Source organism: Propithecus coquereli, unplaced genomic scaffold (genome assembly GCF_000956105.1).
Source record: "Propithecus coquereli isolate 6110/MARCELLA unplaced genomic scaffold, Pcoq_1.0 Scaffold2, whole genome shotgun sequence".
Classification (NCBI taxonomy): Eukaryota; Metazoa; Chordata; class Mammalia; order Primates; family Indriidae; genus Propithecus; species Propithecus coquereli.
This window is the reverse complement of record NW_012144966.1, coordinates 5,185,267-5,201,752: the sequence shown is the minus strand read 5'-3', so window position 1 is coordinate 5,201,752 and position 16,486 is coordinate 5,185,267. Positions and strand designations below refer to the sequence as shown.

The 16,486-nt window shown below is 35.6% G+C and overlaps 1 protein-coding gene across 2 annotated transcripts in view; it reads right to left on the bottom strand.

The window, feature by feature from the left end:
• STK3 (serine/threonine kinase 3) overlaps positions 1-16,486 on the bottom strand; it is a 280,323-nt gene that overhangs the window by 105,229 nt on the left and 158,608 nt on the right. For both annotated transcript variants that reach the window (XM_012643656.1, XM_012643657.1), the window contains one exon: positions 14,147-14,272. In XM_012643656.1, coding sequence (XP_012499110.1) covers positions 14,147-14,272 — 126 coding nt within the window. The remainder of the gene's footprint in view (positions 1-14,146; positions 14,273-16,486) is intronic.

Sequence of the window (16,486 nt, the reverse complement as noted above, 5' to 3'; positions counted from 1 at the left end):
TTGAGAAATGTACAGTTTAGTGGTATAGTATACCATAGGAGCATAAAGAAGCACTTGCCTAATTCAAGCCTGGAGGAGCATCATGAAAGGTTCCCTCTTTCCAGAGGAAGCAATGGCTAAGATGTATATATAAAAGCAGCAACCTCTATTTTTCTTTAAACACTTTTTGAGCAATCCCATCTATGCTCATGGTTTACCTACCAACTGCTGAAAGCGCTGATCCCTTAATTGCCTGAGTTCTCCCTTGGGATGCAGACCTGCATATCCAACTGTCCACTACATGAAATGACTCAGATGACCCATGGACATCTCAAGTGCTACAGTGATCTTATCTTACCCAGAAAGACACCTTGGAGTGAATACTGCTGGAGAATATTTCAGTAACTGAGTAAAAGGCAGAACATGGGCAAAGTGAAAAAACAAAAGACTATGACTATTCTATACAGAAGTTTGGTTCTTGAATAATTTGTTCTTTTTTCTTTTTTCTTTTTTTGAATGATCAAAAGATATTACATTTTTAGACTGAGGAGAAAGGGCCCAGAAGGATAACATGGCTGACAGAAGAGGCAAAAACAGAAGGGGCCTTTTGAGGGAAATGAAAAGCTAAAAAACCAAGAGCAACAAAACAACAATTATTATTTTTTATGCATATCTCTATTATGGTACTTGTTATGCTGCATTATGATCAGTCATCAATTTACTTGTTGTCTTACCCACTAGACTGCAATCTTCTTGTAGGCAAATACCATGTCTTATTTTTCTTCTATACCAATATTTATGAATGGAAAAAAGACATATCCTCTGAAACAGGGAGACAAAGAAACATAGTGAAGATACAGAAACACATTAAAATTAAAAGAAAAGGGAGGTTTCGTTAGTACAATAAGAAAAAAAAGTTATAAAGACTGCAAAGGAAGAAATAAACTATCTTTATTTGCAGATGACATAATTGTGTAGAAAATTTCAAAGAATCTACAAAAAAACTCCTAGAATCAATAAGTAAGACAAGGTCACAGGATGCGAGGGCATAAAAGTCAATTGCTTTCCTCTATACCAGCAATAAAAAAATGGAATTTGAAATCTAAAAAACCTTTTTCAATAATACCAGAAAAAAATGAGACAATTAAGTCTAACATATTAAGACATGTACAGGATCTATGTACACTGATGCAAGAAATAAAAGATCTAAATAAATTGAGAGATATTCCATGTTTCATGGATTAGAAGACTCAATATTGTTAAGATGTCACTTCTTCCTAACTTGATGTATAGATTTGATTCAATCCCTGTAAAAATTCCAGCAAGCTAACTTGTAAATGTTGAGAAAAAAATCCTTACATAAAAAGGTTAAAGGCCTAGAACAGCCAACACAATACTAAGAAAACTAAAGCTGGAAGATTCACTTTCCAATTTTAAAACTTCTATAACACTGCAGTAATCAAAACAGCATAGTATTGGCAAAAGAATACACACATATATCAACGATATATCAGTGAAACAAAACAGAACTACAAAACAGACCCATACAAATACAGTCAACTGACTTTTGAAAAAGCCATAAAGAAAACTCAATGGAGAAAGGACAGTCTTTTAAACAAATGGTGTTAGAACTGAACACCCACATGCAAAAAAAAACCCCCAAAAATCTATAACTTACAGCTTTCACAAAAATTAACCCAAAATGTATCATCAACTTTAACATGTAAAACCATAAAACCTCTAGAACTGTGGTTCCCCAACCCCCAGGCCACCGACCCATACCACTCTGTGGCCTTTTAGGAACCAGGCCACACAGCAGGAGGTGAGCAGCAGGCCAGCAAGTGAAGCTTCATCTACATTTACAGCCTCTCCCATCACCACATAAGCTCTGCTTTCTATCAGATCAGCGGCAGCATTAGATTCTCATGGGAGCACAAACCCTACCGTAAACTGCATGTGCGCGGGATCTAGGTTGCTCGCTCCTTATGAGAATCTAACGCCTACTGATCTGAGGTAGAGCTGAGGTGGTGAAGCTAGTGTTGGGGAGCGCCTGCAAATATAGATTATCATTAGCAGAGGAGTTTGTATAATTATTTCATTATATATTACAATGTAATCATAATAGAAATAAAGTGCACAACAAACGTTATGGTCTTGAATTATCCCGAAACCATCCCCCCACCCCTACCCTCAGTCCATGGAAAAACTGTCTTCCATGAAACCAGTCCCTGGTGCCAAAAAAGGTTGGGGGCTGCTGCTCTATACCATTCCCAACACTACCACGAATGCTTTTTAGTAACAACAAAATGTTACATTTCAGAGTTGCGTAGAAAAAGCAACTGTGTTAAACCATACTAATTAAAAGGTGGACTTGCCAGAGGCAATTTAGATATTTACAGTAAATATTAACAAATATAGACATACTATTTAATCAACTCACACTAAAGATTTAGGACTATCTTCCACTAACATCCAGAAAACAAATTCTTACTATGTAATAAAGCTGACCCATCTTAGCACCAAATTTATGTCACATGCTCAGAAATTTAAAAAAAGGACAATCTTTGTCATATTTAGCAATGCTTAAACTAACACAAAAACTTTGATATTGGGATTAACCTGTTTAAAATCTGTTTGCAATTTGTTTAATTTTATAAATATGTACAATTACCTCAGCACCTATCAAAAGATGTCAATTTGTCAAGATATATTCTCATCAGACAAGCTTTTTCTGTAATAGGTATAAAAACCAAATTCAGAAGGCACTATTTCCAATCATGTTCCATATTTTTCTTGAATAAAAAATATGTAAAGAGATTTGTTTATAATAGTTACCCAGGGTACAGGTATACAGCACTAAAATTTTATAAAAACAACATATCTTGAAATGGTTATCATATACCATTTCCTTTTCAAAAGCTACATTGTGAATTGATGGAAATGTCAATTTAGTTTTAGGCCTTTGATTTTTTTCCCCCAGCTGTAGTAAGCCAAACTGTATAGAAATAAATTAAATTTGGAAAATTTTTAAGTTGATAATGGTATAACCCATAAATTCTCTGAAAGTTATGCTCACACAGAATGGAAAAAGCAGAATCCACAATGGACCCAGGTATTAATACTGAATATGAAATATAAATATCTCTTATAATGTAGCAACTCAATATAGATTTCACAGTTCTGAAATTTTAAAGTCAGAAAAAGAATTTGATCTGTATTATCTCAAAATTCAGCTTTACGAAATTTTTCAATGGTCCAATGCCAAACTGGCTTTGTGTCATTTTAGCCCAGTCACTGGATAAGGACCAATTCACGGTCTAGACTAGAAATAACTATAATAGGGGCTACCAGAGAATACAGGTCCTCTGGGCTAAAAATAAATGCAGAAGCAAAATTTGGCAACACAGATCTCCCACCATGGTGAAAATATCTTTCATCTTTGAAATAATTAAAAAGAGGAAAAAAGGAATGGAGAGGAATCTCATTGAAAACACCTGGTATATCAAAATATCCATCCAAAACCTTCTATCATAGTCTAATGGCAGCCTAGTCCCCAATACTATCACTAAGCAGGTATTGGTCAAATGAATCCCCCAAGTTGGAGCCAATTCAAAAAAAGAACCAGCAAGTTTCATGGGTTAAAGGTAACCAAAATGAGCTGCAAACACAAATAAGAAAAGTTCTAAAGCAACAATCTTGACTTCAAGGATATGGATGTTAAGGCAAGCACAGTATCAATTAGATGAGGGGTCTAAGACTGTATCTCTGCTCCATCACCGAGAGAAAATTATTTTGAAAAATACCCAGTGTTTCGGAAAGAGAGAAATATAATTTACTTCTATCCTAATCAACTACAAATTTGGTATGACTTGCCTAATTGCCCTATTTCTTGTAATGGTAACTTACCAAAGTTTTCCCTTCCCTGCTTGGATCATTTTGATTTACAACTTGTCCAGAATAAACCAGAACTGAATAGACTATAATTTTTCTTTAAATTGTGCTAATGTCTGCATACTAAAGGAGTTTTTTAATCATCAAGATATATGAACTGTTTTGTAGATTTATTTATAATGAGATCATATTACAAACTCAATACCTAAAATTATAATTTTAGAACATCCAAGAAACAATAAATGGCAGGAGCTTCCATTAAAATGGAGAATAGAACACATGAGTTTATGCCTATCTCTCCCAAAACCTTTCCAAAATCATGATAAAGTTACAGAAAAGGATAGACCTATAAAGACAAACAGCACGGGCAAGGAGAAACAGTAAATATGAGATGTTAAAAAACATCTAGAAGTTAGGAAAAAATTTTGGAAGTTACAAATGCATACAAATATATAAACAGCTAACTCAGCAGACCAAAAACACTCAGAACTTATGCTTGCAAGCCCAAAAGTCCCAAGAAGCAAGAAAACTCAGAGTAGTGAACCCTAGCATCTTTTATAGTAAGATTTATTAGTTGACTAGTTCTGCTCTTATATACTAAGCTGCCAGAAGGCAATTTTAGCACTTCTCTCAAATATAATCACTAGATGTCTGAAGAAAGTCCATGAAGTAAAAAGTCAGAGATCAAAATAAACACAAAGGAAACAGAGACAAGGCAGGGAGTGAAAGAAAACTCAAATAATAATAATAATAAAATAATAATGAGGAAGAGGAAGATATCTTAAAAATTAAATATTTGATACGAAAAAAAGTGCAGGGGGTTGGAAGATAAACTTGAGGAGATGTCAGAGAAAGAACAAAAAGAGAAAAAGAGGAAAAAGAAAACAGAAAAGATAAGATCTTTGAAAGATTAATTTAAGAGGTCCAATAACCAAATAAAAGGAGATCCAGAGAGAAAGAAAGAAATAAGAGACAAGAGAGACTGTGAAAAGAAATAGCAAATAAAACAACATAGAACCGAAGGGTATTTCAAGACTTAAAACGCCAAAAGACATTCTACACAATGAATGGAAAAGATCTATACCAAGATACATTATCGTGAAAATTTTAAATAACAGGGAGAATGTGAAGATCCAAAAAGCTTCTAAATTCAAAGAACTGGGTATCAGGATGGCATCCGTCTTCTTATCAGCATTACTGCTGAGCAAGGAAACAGAGCAAGGCCTTCAAAACAGTAAGAGAACATTATTTCCAATCCAGAATTTTATACCCAATTAATCAAGGTTTAAGGTACAATAAATGGTCAGATATGTAAGATCTGAAAAAAAACAGCTAATGCCAGGAAGCTACTGGGAAATACGGTACCTCAAAATAGGAAAGTAAAACAAGGAAAAAAAAAAAAAAAGACAAGATCCAGGAAGCAAGAGATACATTACGGAAGAGAGGAAAAGGAAATTCATAGGCTGTTACTGAAAGGAAGTTTCAGGATGACAGCTGCTCAAGACTCCCAAAGGGCAATTAGTTCAGATTAGAAAAGGATGGAGGACTAGAGAAGGCATGAGTCAGGAAAAGAGTGTGGCACTAATAAATTAACTGTTTAAACATATACAGAGGAGTTGACAGCTCCTACAGAGAGTTTGGAAATACAGCGTTTGTGAACAAATTTGTGATAGATACATAGAAAACTAACAACAACAGTAATAAAAACTGAGAATTATTAGTTCCAGAAGTCATAAAAATAAAATCCCATGGAATCATAACATATTATGATGTTTGTGAACAGTATTTACATGGTCATAACTATGTAGGGATTTCTTTTAATTGTGATTTAATTACATAGGGAAAATAAAAAATAACAAGTAATCAATTCTTTTAAAGGATTTCAGTTTGTGGTCAATAATTTTATCTCAAATATTCCTTACTAAATAGAATTTATTTTCCATGAAATAAAGGAATAAGAATCAATAAAAGAAATTTTCTTTACTGGTGTTCCTCAAATTTTTTTAAATTTAAAAGCTACATTTAAAAAAATCTCTACCAACTCTTCCAAACACATTTGGCCATTTAAAATTTGTTTTGAAATGCTTAAAAGAGGCCATGTGTGGTGGCTCACACCTAGAGTCTCAGCACTTTGGGAGGCTAAAGTGGGAGGATCGCTTGAGCCCAAGAGTTCGAGACCAGCCTAGGCAATATAGCCAGGTCCCATCTCTACAAAAAACTTAAAAATTAACAAGCACCTGTAGTCCCAGCTACTTGGGAGGCTGAGGCAGGAGGACTGTTTGAGCCCAGGAGTTGGAGGCTGCAGTGAGCTATGATCATGCCACAGTACTCTAGCCTGGGCGAAAGAACAAGACCTCATCTCTAAATAAAAAATGTTGAAAAAAAAATCTGAATCTATATTGGTTCAAATCTGATTAGTGATGTTATTTTGGTGGCCCTTAGGTAGCAAAACCAGCAGCAACCGCCACCAAAAAAAGCCAAAAAATAAACAAAAGAATAACAAAACCAAAAATCCTGGCTAAAATGTTGTAATAGCAGTAGTAGTGGTACAAGTAGGAGCATTAATAAAAATGAAAGCTAAACTTTATTGAGCATACTATGTGCAAAACACTGTTCTAAAGTACTTATATATATATATATATTTTTTAATTATATTCTCATAACAAATCTATTTACAGATAGTGAAACTGAAGCAGAGAAATTAAGTAACTTACTTGTCCAAAGATATAAAGTTATTTGGGAACATACTCAGGATTCAAGTCCAAACAATCTGTCCTGTTCTTAGATAATTCTACCTCTCATTTAACTAACTAGGTACATTAGAGGCTTCTGAACTGACGTGGGCTGATTCTTCTGCTGTTCTATTCTTTAGATAGTTCAAAATGTTCCCAAAAGGTAGACTGATTTGAAGCTCCCTATTGAACAGGGACAAGGGGAGAGGGAGACCATTCTGAGAAATGTTCACCTACAGGCTACATCACCATCTCTAGTGGGATTTTCAAAGCATCCTGGCATTTCTCCCCACACTCACGCTGAGAATTACTGCTTCAGTGAATCACGTTTAAAGGGAAATGCCATTCTTCAGACATTAATGACCATAGCCTGAAAAGCTTTGAGTTTAGACCATAAAGAGATCACCAGAAAGTCCTTATTCCTTTTCTGAACATAGACATTGTCTAATACTAGACAAATACTCTTTTCTTTGAGTCATTACTAAGTTAATATGAAATAAAATAATACCTTTCTTTACATAAACATGAAAATAAGGGGCCTGATATGGGCATTAAAGTGAAAAGATCTCATGCAAGCTTAGCATCAAAGAAGAATCTCGCCTTTTGCTCAACATTTCACTTAATATAAAATTCTTCTATATCCATTTAAATCCTTGTATTTTACTTAACATTGTGATCCACATAAGAAATGCCTGAGCTCCAGTGACAAAGCAATTCTTGTAACCCCTTTATCAATCTTTTAATCTACTTATCTACTTTAAAAATGGCTTGTCAACGGTGTATTCCATACCTTATCTTATAATTTCAATTACCACCATCCATTCCACTCTAAAATAATCATTCAATGTACCATGTGTGCAGTGTTTGCCTTGTTGTTTTATTTTAAAACAGCAAGTACTCTTTTACTGTATAAATATTTAAACACTCATTCAAGTGCCTGTATAATATTTCTATAAACCATACTAGAAAATTTAAAATTAGTATGTTAAAAATCATCAACTAGTTCAAGAACTACATGAGAATAAATACTGCTTATTGTATAATTAATAAGTTACCAAACTGCATGCTTACATCTTGAATGCTACTGATAAATTAGTATCACCTGAACAAGGAAAAGTCCTATATGCCTGCAATTTATATAGACAACCTGTTGATTTGGTCAAAAATGCTTATAAATTTTGTGAAAATATTTGACTTTATGAAAAAAGAGTATCACCTTAATGACATAAATTGGCCTCTTAGTGAACATCAAGAGGTGTAACTCTATGAGAAATTAGCTGTTTTATTTTAAAACTGTGTATGTAATCCAATTTAAGCCAATTTGCAAAAGAATCCCAAAGGAACAAACAATATAAACTATTTAAAATTTTGAGCCTTCACTATGGATATTCCTGAGAAATTATGACTACTAATTTTAAAATTTGCTAAAAATGAATGGCAATGTAGGATATACTTTTACTGTAGGAAGACTTCAGCTCCTTTCTGACTATCTCATCATTCTTTAAAGTGCTTGTTTGTGTGTGCGTGTGTACATATATATTTTTTATATTCTGGGCAACAACTGATAAAACGATCTCAAGATGGAAGCTGCTGCCTGAGAAAATAATCTAAAGCAAAGCATGTGACTATTGCTCAATGTGTGATTCTACCAAGACTTTTTTTTCTTATATAATAATTTCAGTTAAAAACAACGGTATTTGTATACACAAGGAGTGCAATGCGCACTACCCAAAGGATGGACATATTTGAAACATGGACTTCGGTGGGGGGGGGAACCAAGGGCAACACACGTAACCTAAACATATGTACACCCATAATTTGCTGAAATAAAAAAAAAACAAAAAAGAAAAAAAATAAAACAACAACAACAACAACAACAACAACAAAAAATGTAATTGTTTACCCAGAAACACTTGCTTTGCTCCAGAGAATAAATATTTATCAGGGAGGAAAAAAAGATTTCATAAAAGCCTGATGTGATTTTTAAATCGTTCACAATATTTTCACAGTTCTCCCATCAAAAGGTAGAAACTAATTCCCCTCACCTTATATATGGACAGGACTAAGTAACATATACCTAGAATGCTTTGGTATTATTGGATTTGAAACTGAGCAGTGGGCAGAAGCTGGAAGTACTCTGAAGACAGTTTTAGTAACAGCCTGACGAGCCATGAAACACTGTTAGAAGCCTTTAAGACAGTTTCAGGAAAGCAACTGTGGCTCAGGCAGGCTTGTAGCCGCACCCAGCAACCCCCAGCAACTGTTACAGTGCTCTACGCTGAGGGGCCTGTCTTTCGGTGACAGGGAGGAGTTCCCAGCCGAACCCACCTCGGAGAGCAGAGTTGCTGGCAATGCTGTGTGGGATTGCCCGCTGATGGCTTGGACAGGTGGGCAGGGCCTGGTGCCCCCCCAGACACGAGAGCAGTGCAGGAAGACCACAGCCCCTCTCTGTACCATAGGGCCGCTAGAGTGCTCTGTGCTGCCAAGCCGGTGGGACAGCCACAGTCTGCCATCTTCCTGCCCACGGGCGTTTGGCAGGATCACTTGCTGGCCGCTCAGGCAGGTCAAACCTGGTGCCCCCAGGTGGCGAGAGCAGGTGGGGAGCCATAGGAGAGACGCTGAGGTTCCAGGCTCGGGTCACGAGAGAGCCCTCATGACCATATAAAACGGGAGGGTGTGGGGGAGCACAGAGGAGTGGGGGTCTGTGAGCACACCCTATCCCCTACTTCCACTGGAGAACTGTCATATTGGAGAAAGCTGTGGCACTCAAATTGGATTAGCTTAGCCCCTGGCTCCCATGGCAACCAAATGCCTCTGGCACGCAGGCTGAACAGGAGCAGCGGCCCCTCCCACCACTCACTATAATAGGGAGCGCAGCTAGATCCAAGAGACTCATGAGCAGCCACTTCTCCCCCAGTGGGAGCATGCCCCTGGTGGAGAACTCCGCAGACGGAGTGGTCCCTATTTCCCTCACCTTCGTATCCAGTGGTGGACCCGAGGTGCTGGAGATTCCCCCTACTGGCCAGCTTCACATGGAGACGCATGCCAGCGGGTCAGACACACAAACTGTGGAGTGGCTCCAGAGCTGATCTTAGGTGGAGAGGGAATGCACGTGGACTGATGAGAGGGGAAAGTGCTGTGGAGTTCCAGCTAGTAAGTAAGGAGGGCTCATCCCCCACCCTGCAGAGAAACCAGGCTAGCGGTACTGACACAAAAACAGAGACATAGATCTATGGATCAAAACAGAGAACCCAGATATGAAACCATCCTCATATGGCCATCTGATCTTTGACAAAGCAGATAAAACATACACTGGGGTAAAAAATCCCTATTCAATAAATGGTGCTGGGAAAATTGGATAGCCACATGTAGAAGACTGAAACAGGATCCTCACCTCTCACCACTCACAAAAATCAACTCACGATGGATAACAGACTTAAACCTAAGGCATGAAACTGTAAGAATTCTAGAGGAAAATGTTGGAAAAACTCTTCTAGATATTGGTCTAGGGAAATAATTTATGGAGAAGATCCCAAAAGCAATCATAGCAACAACGAAAATAAATAAATGGGACCTGATAAAATTAAAAAGTTTCTGCATAGCGAAGGACGCAATCAATACAGAATGGGAGAAAATATGTGCATGCTATACATCCAATAAAGTGCTAATAACGAGAATCTACAAAGAACTCAAGCAAATCAGCAAGGAAAAAAATCAAACAACCCCATTAAAAGGGGGCAAAAGACATGAACAGAAGCTTTTCAAAAGAAGATAGACCAATGGCCAATAAACATGAAAAAATGCTCAACATCTCTAATCATCAGGGAAATGCAAATCAAAACCACAATGAGATACTGCCTAACTCCAGTGAGAATGGCTTTTATCAAAAACTCTTAAAACAACAGATGCTGGCGAGGATGTGGAGAGAAAGAAACACTTATACACTGTTGGTGGGACTGCAAACTAGTACAACCTCTGTGGAAAGTAGTATGGAGATAACTCAAAGAACTAAAAGTACACCTACCATTTGATCCAGCAATCCCAGTACTAGGTATATACCCAAGGGGAAAAAAGACATTTTATAAAAAAAAAAAACAAAACACTTGTCCTCAAATATTTATAGCAGCACAATTAACAATTGCAAAGATGTGGAAACAACCCAAGTGTCCATCAATACACGAGTGGGTTAATAAAATGTGGTATATGTATACCAAGGAGTACTACTCAGCCATAAAAAAAAGCGATCTAGTATCTTTTGCAAGAACATGGATGGAACTGGAGACCATTCTTCTAAGTGAAGTACAAGAATGGAAAAACAATCACCATATGTACTCAATACTAAATTGGAACTAATCAATCAACACGTGCACATATGGAAGTAAAGCTCAATGGAAATCAGGTAGGTGAGAGGGGGAAGAAGGGGACAGATAAATTCACACCTGACAGGTACAATGCACACTATCTGGGTGAAGGGCACACTTACAACTTTGACTCAAACTGTACAAAAGCAAATTATGTAACCAAAATGTGTGTACCCCCGTAATATTCTGAAATAAGAAAAAAAAAAAAAAAAAAGAGAGAGAGAGATCACCCAAGCGGCAGAAAGTAATCAAAGTGACTACAGCAAGATCTTAAAATCTAGTAAAAACTAGGAAGTTCTGGGGTAGTCAACAGTTCCCTATCCATCAAAAATGGAAACTAGTGTATAATTAAGTAGAGGAAGACATAGCAAAGCAAAAATAATCACCTACTCATTAATAGTTAACTAAAGGCAGTTCACTAACTCAACACTCATTAGAAATATGCATAAGGCAAAGGGAAGGCAAACGGGTACCCTTATAGAGGAACAAAAACTAGGCTTTTCTGAGAACACAACTTTTTCAAAAATGGTGTAACTCTGACAAGTCAATGTTGTTTCTTTTTACGAGTACTAATAAATATTTTATTGAAAAATCAGCATATAGTACTAGCGAAGGAGCATGGAAGCATAAAAGTAAAATATTTAGTTTTTGCTCTTCACTGGCTTTGTGAACTGTGCCAAATCACTTCTCTCCTAATTTTATTCAAATGCTCAATAGGATAATAATAATAACAAACATGACCACTCTTTTAAAAAAAATCAAATAAAATAATATATGATAAAGTGCCTTTGAAACTGAAACCACCCTTTATAAAATTAATAAAGGGTCACAAGGTGGGAACTGTGGTAGGGGAAATATATATATAACCAGACATTGTTCCCTAGCTTGTTTTCCTATAATTGCTTACTATTCAGGAGTCATACAGCTGCTGATCATAAAGATTCTTAGCTTTCTTCATTGCTCCCATAGATAACATCAGCCTTGTGAAACCTAACACTAGTTATTGAGATATCTTCCAAGCTCTGCATTCCGATGGCACAGCTCACCCACCCAGACCAGTGGCCTATACCAAGGAACTGACTCAAGTGGTCTTGTGACTCCCAACCAAGAACTCACTCAGCAAAGAAGACAATTTCTACACCCATCTGGTTCCACCCTGAACTCAGCCAATTAGCAGACCCAATTTACCAGGCTTTTGCCTGCCAAACTATCTTCAAAAATCCCTTTCTCCCAAATTCTCTGGGAGACAGATTTGAGAACATCTTCCTTTCTCCTTTCTTGGTGCCTGCGATATTAAACTCTCTGCTGTACCCCCTGCTGTCTCAGTGTAATGGCTTCCTTAAGCAGCGTGCAATGAACCTCATATGGATGTAATGAAACCACAAAACCAACTACAAAAATCTCACATTTACAAACATTAATTGGAGAGAAATCAGAAACTAAATGTATCTATCATCACACAGGAATCAAGGGTGGGAACTATAAAACGCCCTGAAAACAAGAGCCAAGGTCTTTACATCTCCCATATCACCTATTTAATGACAAACTTAAGAAAAAATACCTTTTGAGGGCATGATTAAAATTCTGAATGGCAACTTCATAGTGAAAGATTTTACATTTAGAATATAAGCTTAAAGCATCTGTCACACTATGCAATCCGTGATGAGTGCCAAAAAAATAACTCATATAGCTGCATATCTGAAGAAAATAATTGTAAGTCAAGTCTGCAAAGACACACATTTCTCCTTGTCCTGGACTACCACATGACACAGGGATTAATAATTGGTGCAAAGGATAAAAATATTTCTAAAGAATTTCCAATTGAATAACCAGTCTCTGAAATTAAAACTGAATAAACATCTTGAATTTGGGCAATTTTATGTATATCTTTTGGAACTTTCTTTCTTTTTTTGTTTTTGAGACAAGGCCTTGCTGTCACCCAGACTGGAGCATAGTGGCACAATCATGGTTCCCAGCAGCCTCAAATTCCTAGGTTCAAGTGGTCCTCCTAAGTAGGATCGCTTGGGAGGATAAGTAAATAAATAAATAAATATTTTAAAAATAAGTAATTTATTTATTATCAAAATAAATAATGCTATTTATATTGAATTTAAATTAGCGAAATAATGCTATTTGCATAAACTGTAAGATAAAAAAATTTCAAAGGGAAAATATAGATGATGCTATCAAAGACATTTTCAATCAGTAAAAAAATAAAATAATATCTATGTGTTCAGATTTTATAACTATTTGAATACCAAGGGGTATTTATCTCTTTATCATTATCCATAAGAAAAGATTATTTGAAACACAAGGCAAAAAATAATTAGCAAAGGATAAAACTATTAAATATTACAAAATGTGGTAAATAAATATAATTATTTTATGTTGTTATTAAAATGTAGTGACACACCAGTATGTGTCACTACAATACCAGTAAATGGAACAAACTAGTTGAATATGTTAGGTCCTTATATGCCCCTCTTGCTTTCTCTGGTAACTCCTGTTCTACTGTGGTACTCTTTATTTATAACATAGTTGGTAACCAGTTAAAAGACAGTTCCAGGCCAGGCATGGTGTCTCACACCTGTAATTCCAGCACTTTGGGAGGCCTAGGTGGGAGGGTCACTTGAGCCTAGGAGTTTCTGACTAGCCTGAGCAACATAGCAAGACCCTATTTCTAAAAAAAGAAAAAAAAAATAGCTGGGCATGGTGGCAGCCACCTGTAGTCCCAGCTACTTGGGAGGAACACTTGAGCCTAGGAGTTCAAGGCTGCAGTGATCTATGATTATGCCACTACACTCCAGTCTGGGCAACAGAGCAAGATCCTATCTCAAAAGCAAAAAAAGAAAAAGAAAGTTAGTTCCACAAGATATGACACAAGATTGCCCAAATTCAAGATGTTTATTCAACAAACTCAGAGTTAGCGTCAACTAGTTACTAGGTACTGTGCAAGCCTAACAAACATATCAATATTACATTCCACTAATCACTAATTCTTAAGACATCGGAAAAGGATAGCAAACATTCAATGTAAACAAAATATATTTTGAGATTTAATGAAGAAATACATTTTACTGTGAAATAAAACAGTAAGTGGTATTAATATATTTAAAGAAATAAAAACAAAATCATAGAAAAATGACTCAGAAAAAAATCAACTTTTTGAAGATAATTACAGACCGAATTTTCTTCCTCCTCTTCCAGTTCTCGCTGCTGTTCTTCATGTCTTTTAGCTTTGATCTCCATAGCTTCTGTAATCAGGTCTCTTAATATTGATACAGGTTTTGCATTCTTGATAAAAGGATGCTGGAAAAGTAAAATTCAATGGTATAAATTCGAAAGATTTTTCAGGATTATAGCTAATAAATATTAAAACACCATATAAATGTTAGCCAGGATCACAGGCTTCAATGATTGTTTTTTCATCTAGAATTAAATATATTGGTTAAGGAAAGAGAATATTTCAGCTGCTTTAGAAATAAAGATTTGCTTTTGGATTTACTTGTTTTTTAAAAAATTTAAAGCGCATACACAAAAGCACAACCCTGTTAATAAAACTACATTATCCTTAAAGATATAATTGTCCAAAAGAAGTATATGTTAGATAGTTAAAAAGATAATAAATTTTAAGAAACAGGTTGGTGATTATGTTACATATAAAAATAAACACGTTGGTACTGATTTACAGAATTTAATTAATCTTAATAAACTAATAGCCAAAATCAGTGGTCAAAAGGAGGACAACTATATTGTTACTTCTTTTATGTTTTCTATTTTATTGTGTCGTGAATAATTTAATCTTTTCCAATGAAGACAGAAAAATATTTTTGAGTAATACTGCATTTCTATACCATATATAAAAGAACTTGTTGCTTCTTTTTTAATATCATTATGATCTAGCTAAAATAGCTGAGTTCTCTACAATTCTGATAAACAGAAGGGAAATTATCAGAATAGATCTAGGTTTTTAATTGCTTTATTATTGAGAGAGAGGGGCATGACAGAAAGTAGAGGGAGAGGTTATAAGTATAATTTGGGAGAGATAACCTTATCTGGGGGAAGCAATCCAGCTTCAAAATGCAATTTTCATAATTATGTATCAGTAGATAGTGTCAGGTAAAAGCCACCTGAATTATTTCAATAAATGTAAATAGAACACAAAAATATACTTAAAGGCAAAAAACATTCAGTGTTAGGGAAGAAATTATAGACATTGGGGAGAGGCTTTAAAATAGTAAATATACCATTTGGAAAAACTATGAGTGAGAATTTTGCCAAATACAGAAATACTAAGACCAATTGTAAAGAACCAATAAATTCTTTTGTAATAGCTATAGATTAATCACCATATCTGTGGTGAGACTAATTAACTATCTGTAGTAGAGACTAATTAACCTATCTGTAGTGGAAACTCCTGGACCTATACCAAAACAGAGTTGTGGCTGGACCTATAGCTGCCCAGCTACTAATAGAGCCTACCTTTCTCCACTTGCCTTTTAGCTGGTTGTGACTATGTGAGGAAGTTCTCATCAATGGAACATGAGTGAAAGTGTTGTGTTCTACTTTCTAGTCTGGCCTGTAAAACATTGAGTAACTATTCTATGATCTCTTCACTTTGTGCTGAGTTGGAAAACAGAGGTACTTGCAATACCACTTCAAACAATTATGACGACAAAGACAGGGCCCTAGAGGATGGTAGAGTAACAAGAAGGAAGGAATCCTTGTCCTTCTCTGAAATTTTTTGACAAACACTAGTAGAAAGGTTACACACACACACACACACACACTCCTGAAGATATGTTCTTTGAGAAATAAAAGACAAACATGTATTTTAAAAAGTATAATATGACAGAGAAGTTATATTCATGATGGTTTAGCACACAGCCTATATGATTAAGAGATATAAAAGTAGGAGAAGGGGTAAGGTAATCACAGATGCCTCAGACAGAAGAAACAGATCATTTTAGGAAGGAGAAACAGTATGAACAACATGAACAAAGACACAAAAATAGGAGATGTATGCTAGAACACAGTAAAAACATCTGCTTTAGCCAAAGTAGAAACACCATTTTGAGAAATGGTGTTTATGAGTATTCGATACAGACGACAGTAAGGCAAGAAGGATAAATGCTTAAGGTGAGAAGCCTCAATTTTGTCTGAGAGCCATTTTAAATTACATAAACAAGAGAATAATGTAAGGAAAAGAATGTCTTTGATAGAATTATCTTGAGCAGAGTTTACAAATGAAACAGAATGGGGAAAAACTGTAATAATATAGGTATGAATTATTTAAAACAAGAATTCAAAAAAAAAACAGTTGCCAAAAATAGAGAGGAAACAGTAAATCTTATGGAAAAATAAGAAGGATTTAGTGACTGATTTTACATTAACAGAAATGCAAGAAAACCAGCACTGTAAAAACTTGGAACCAGTAGAATTACATTTCTTTACATAGAAATTTCAAACTGTATTATATTTTGTCTTCTCAGGGAAAGCCATAAGCCACCCCTGAAAGATACA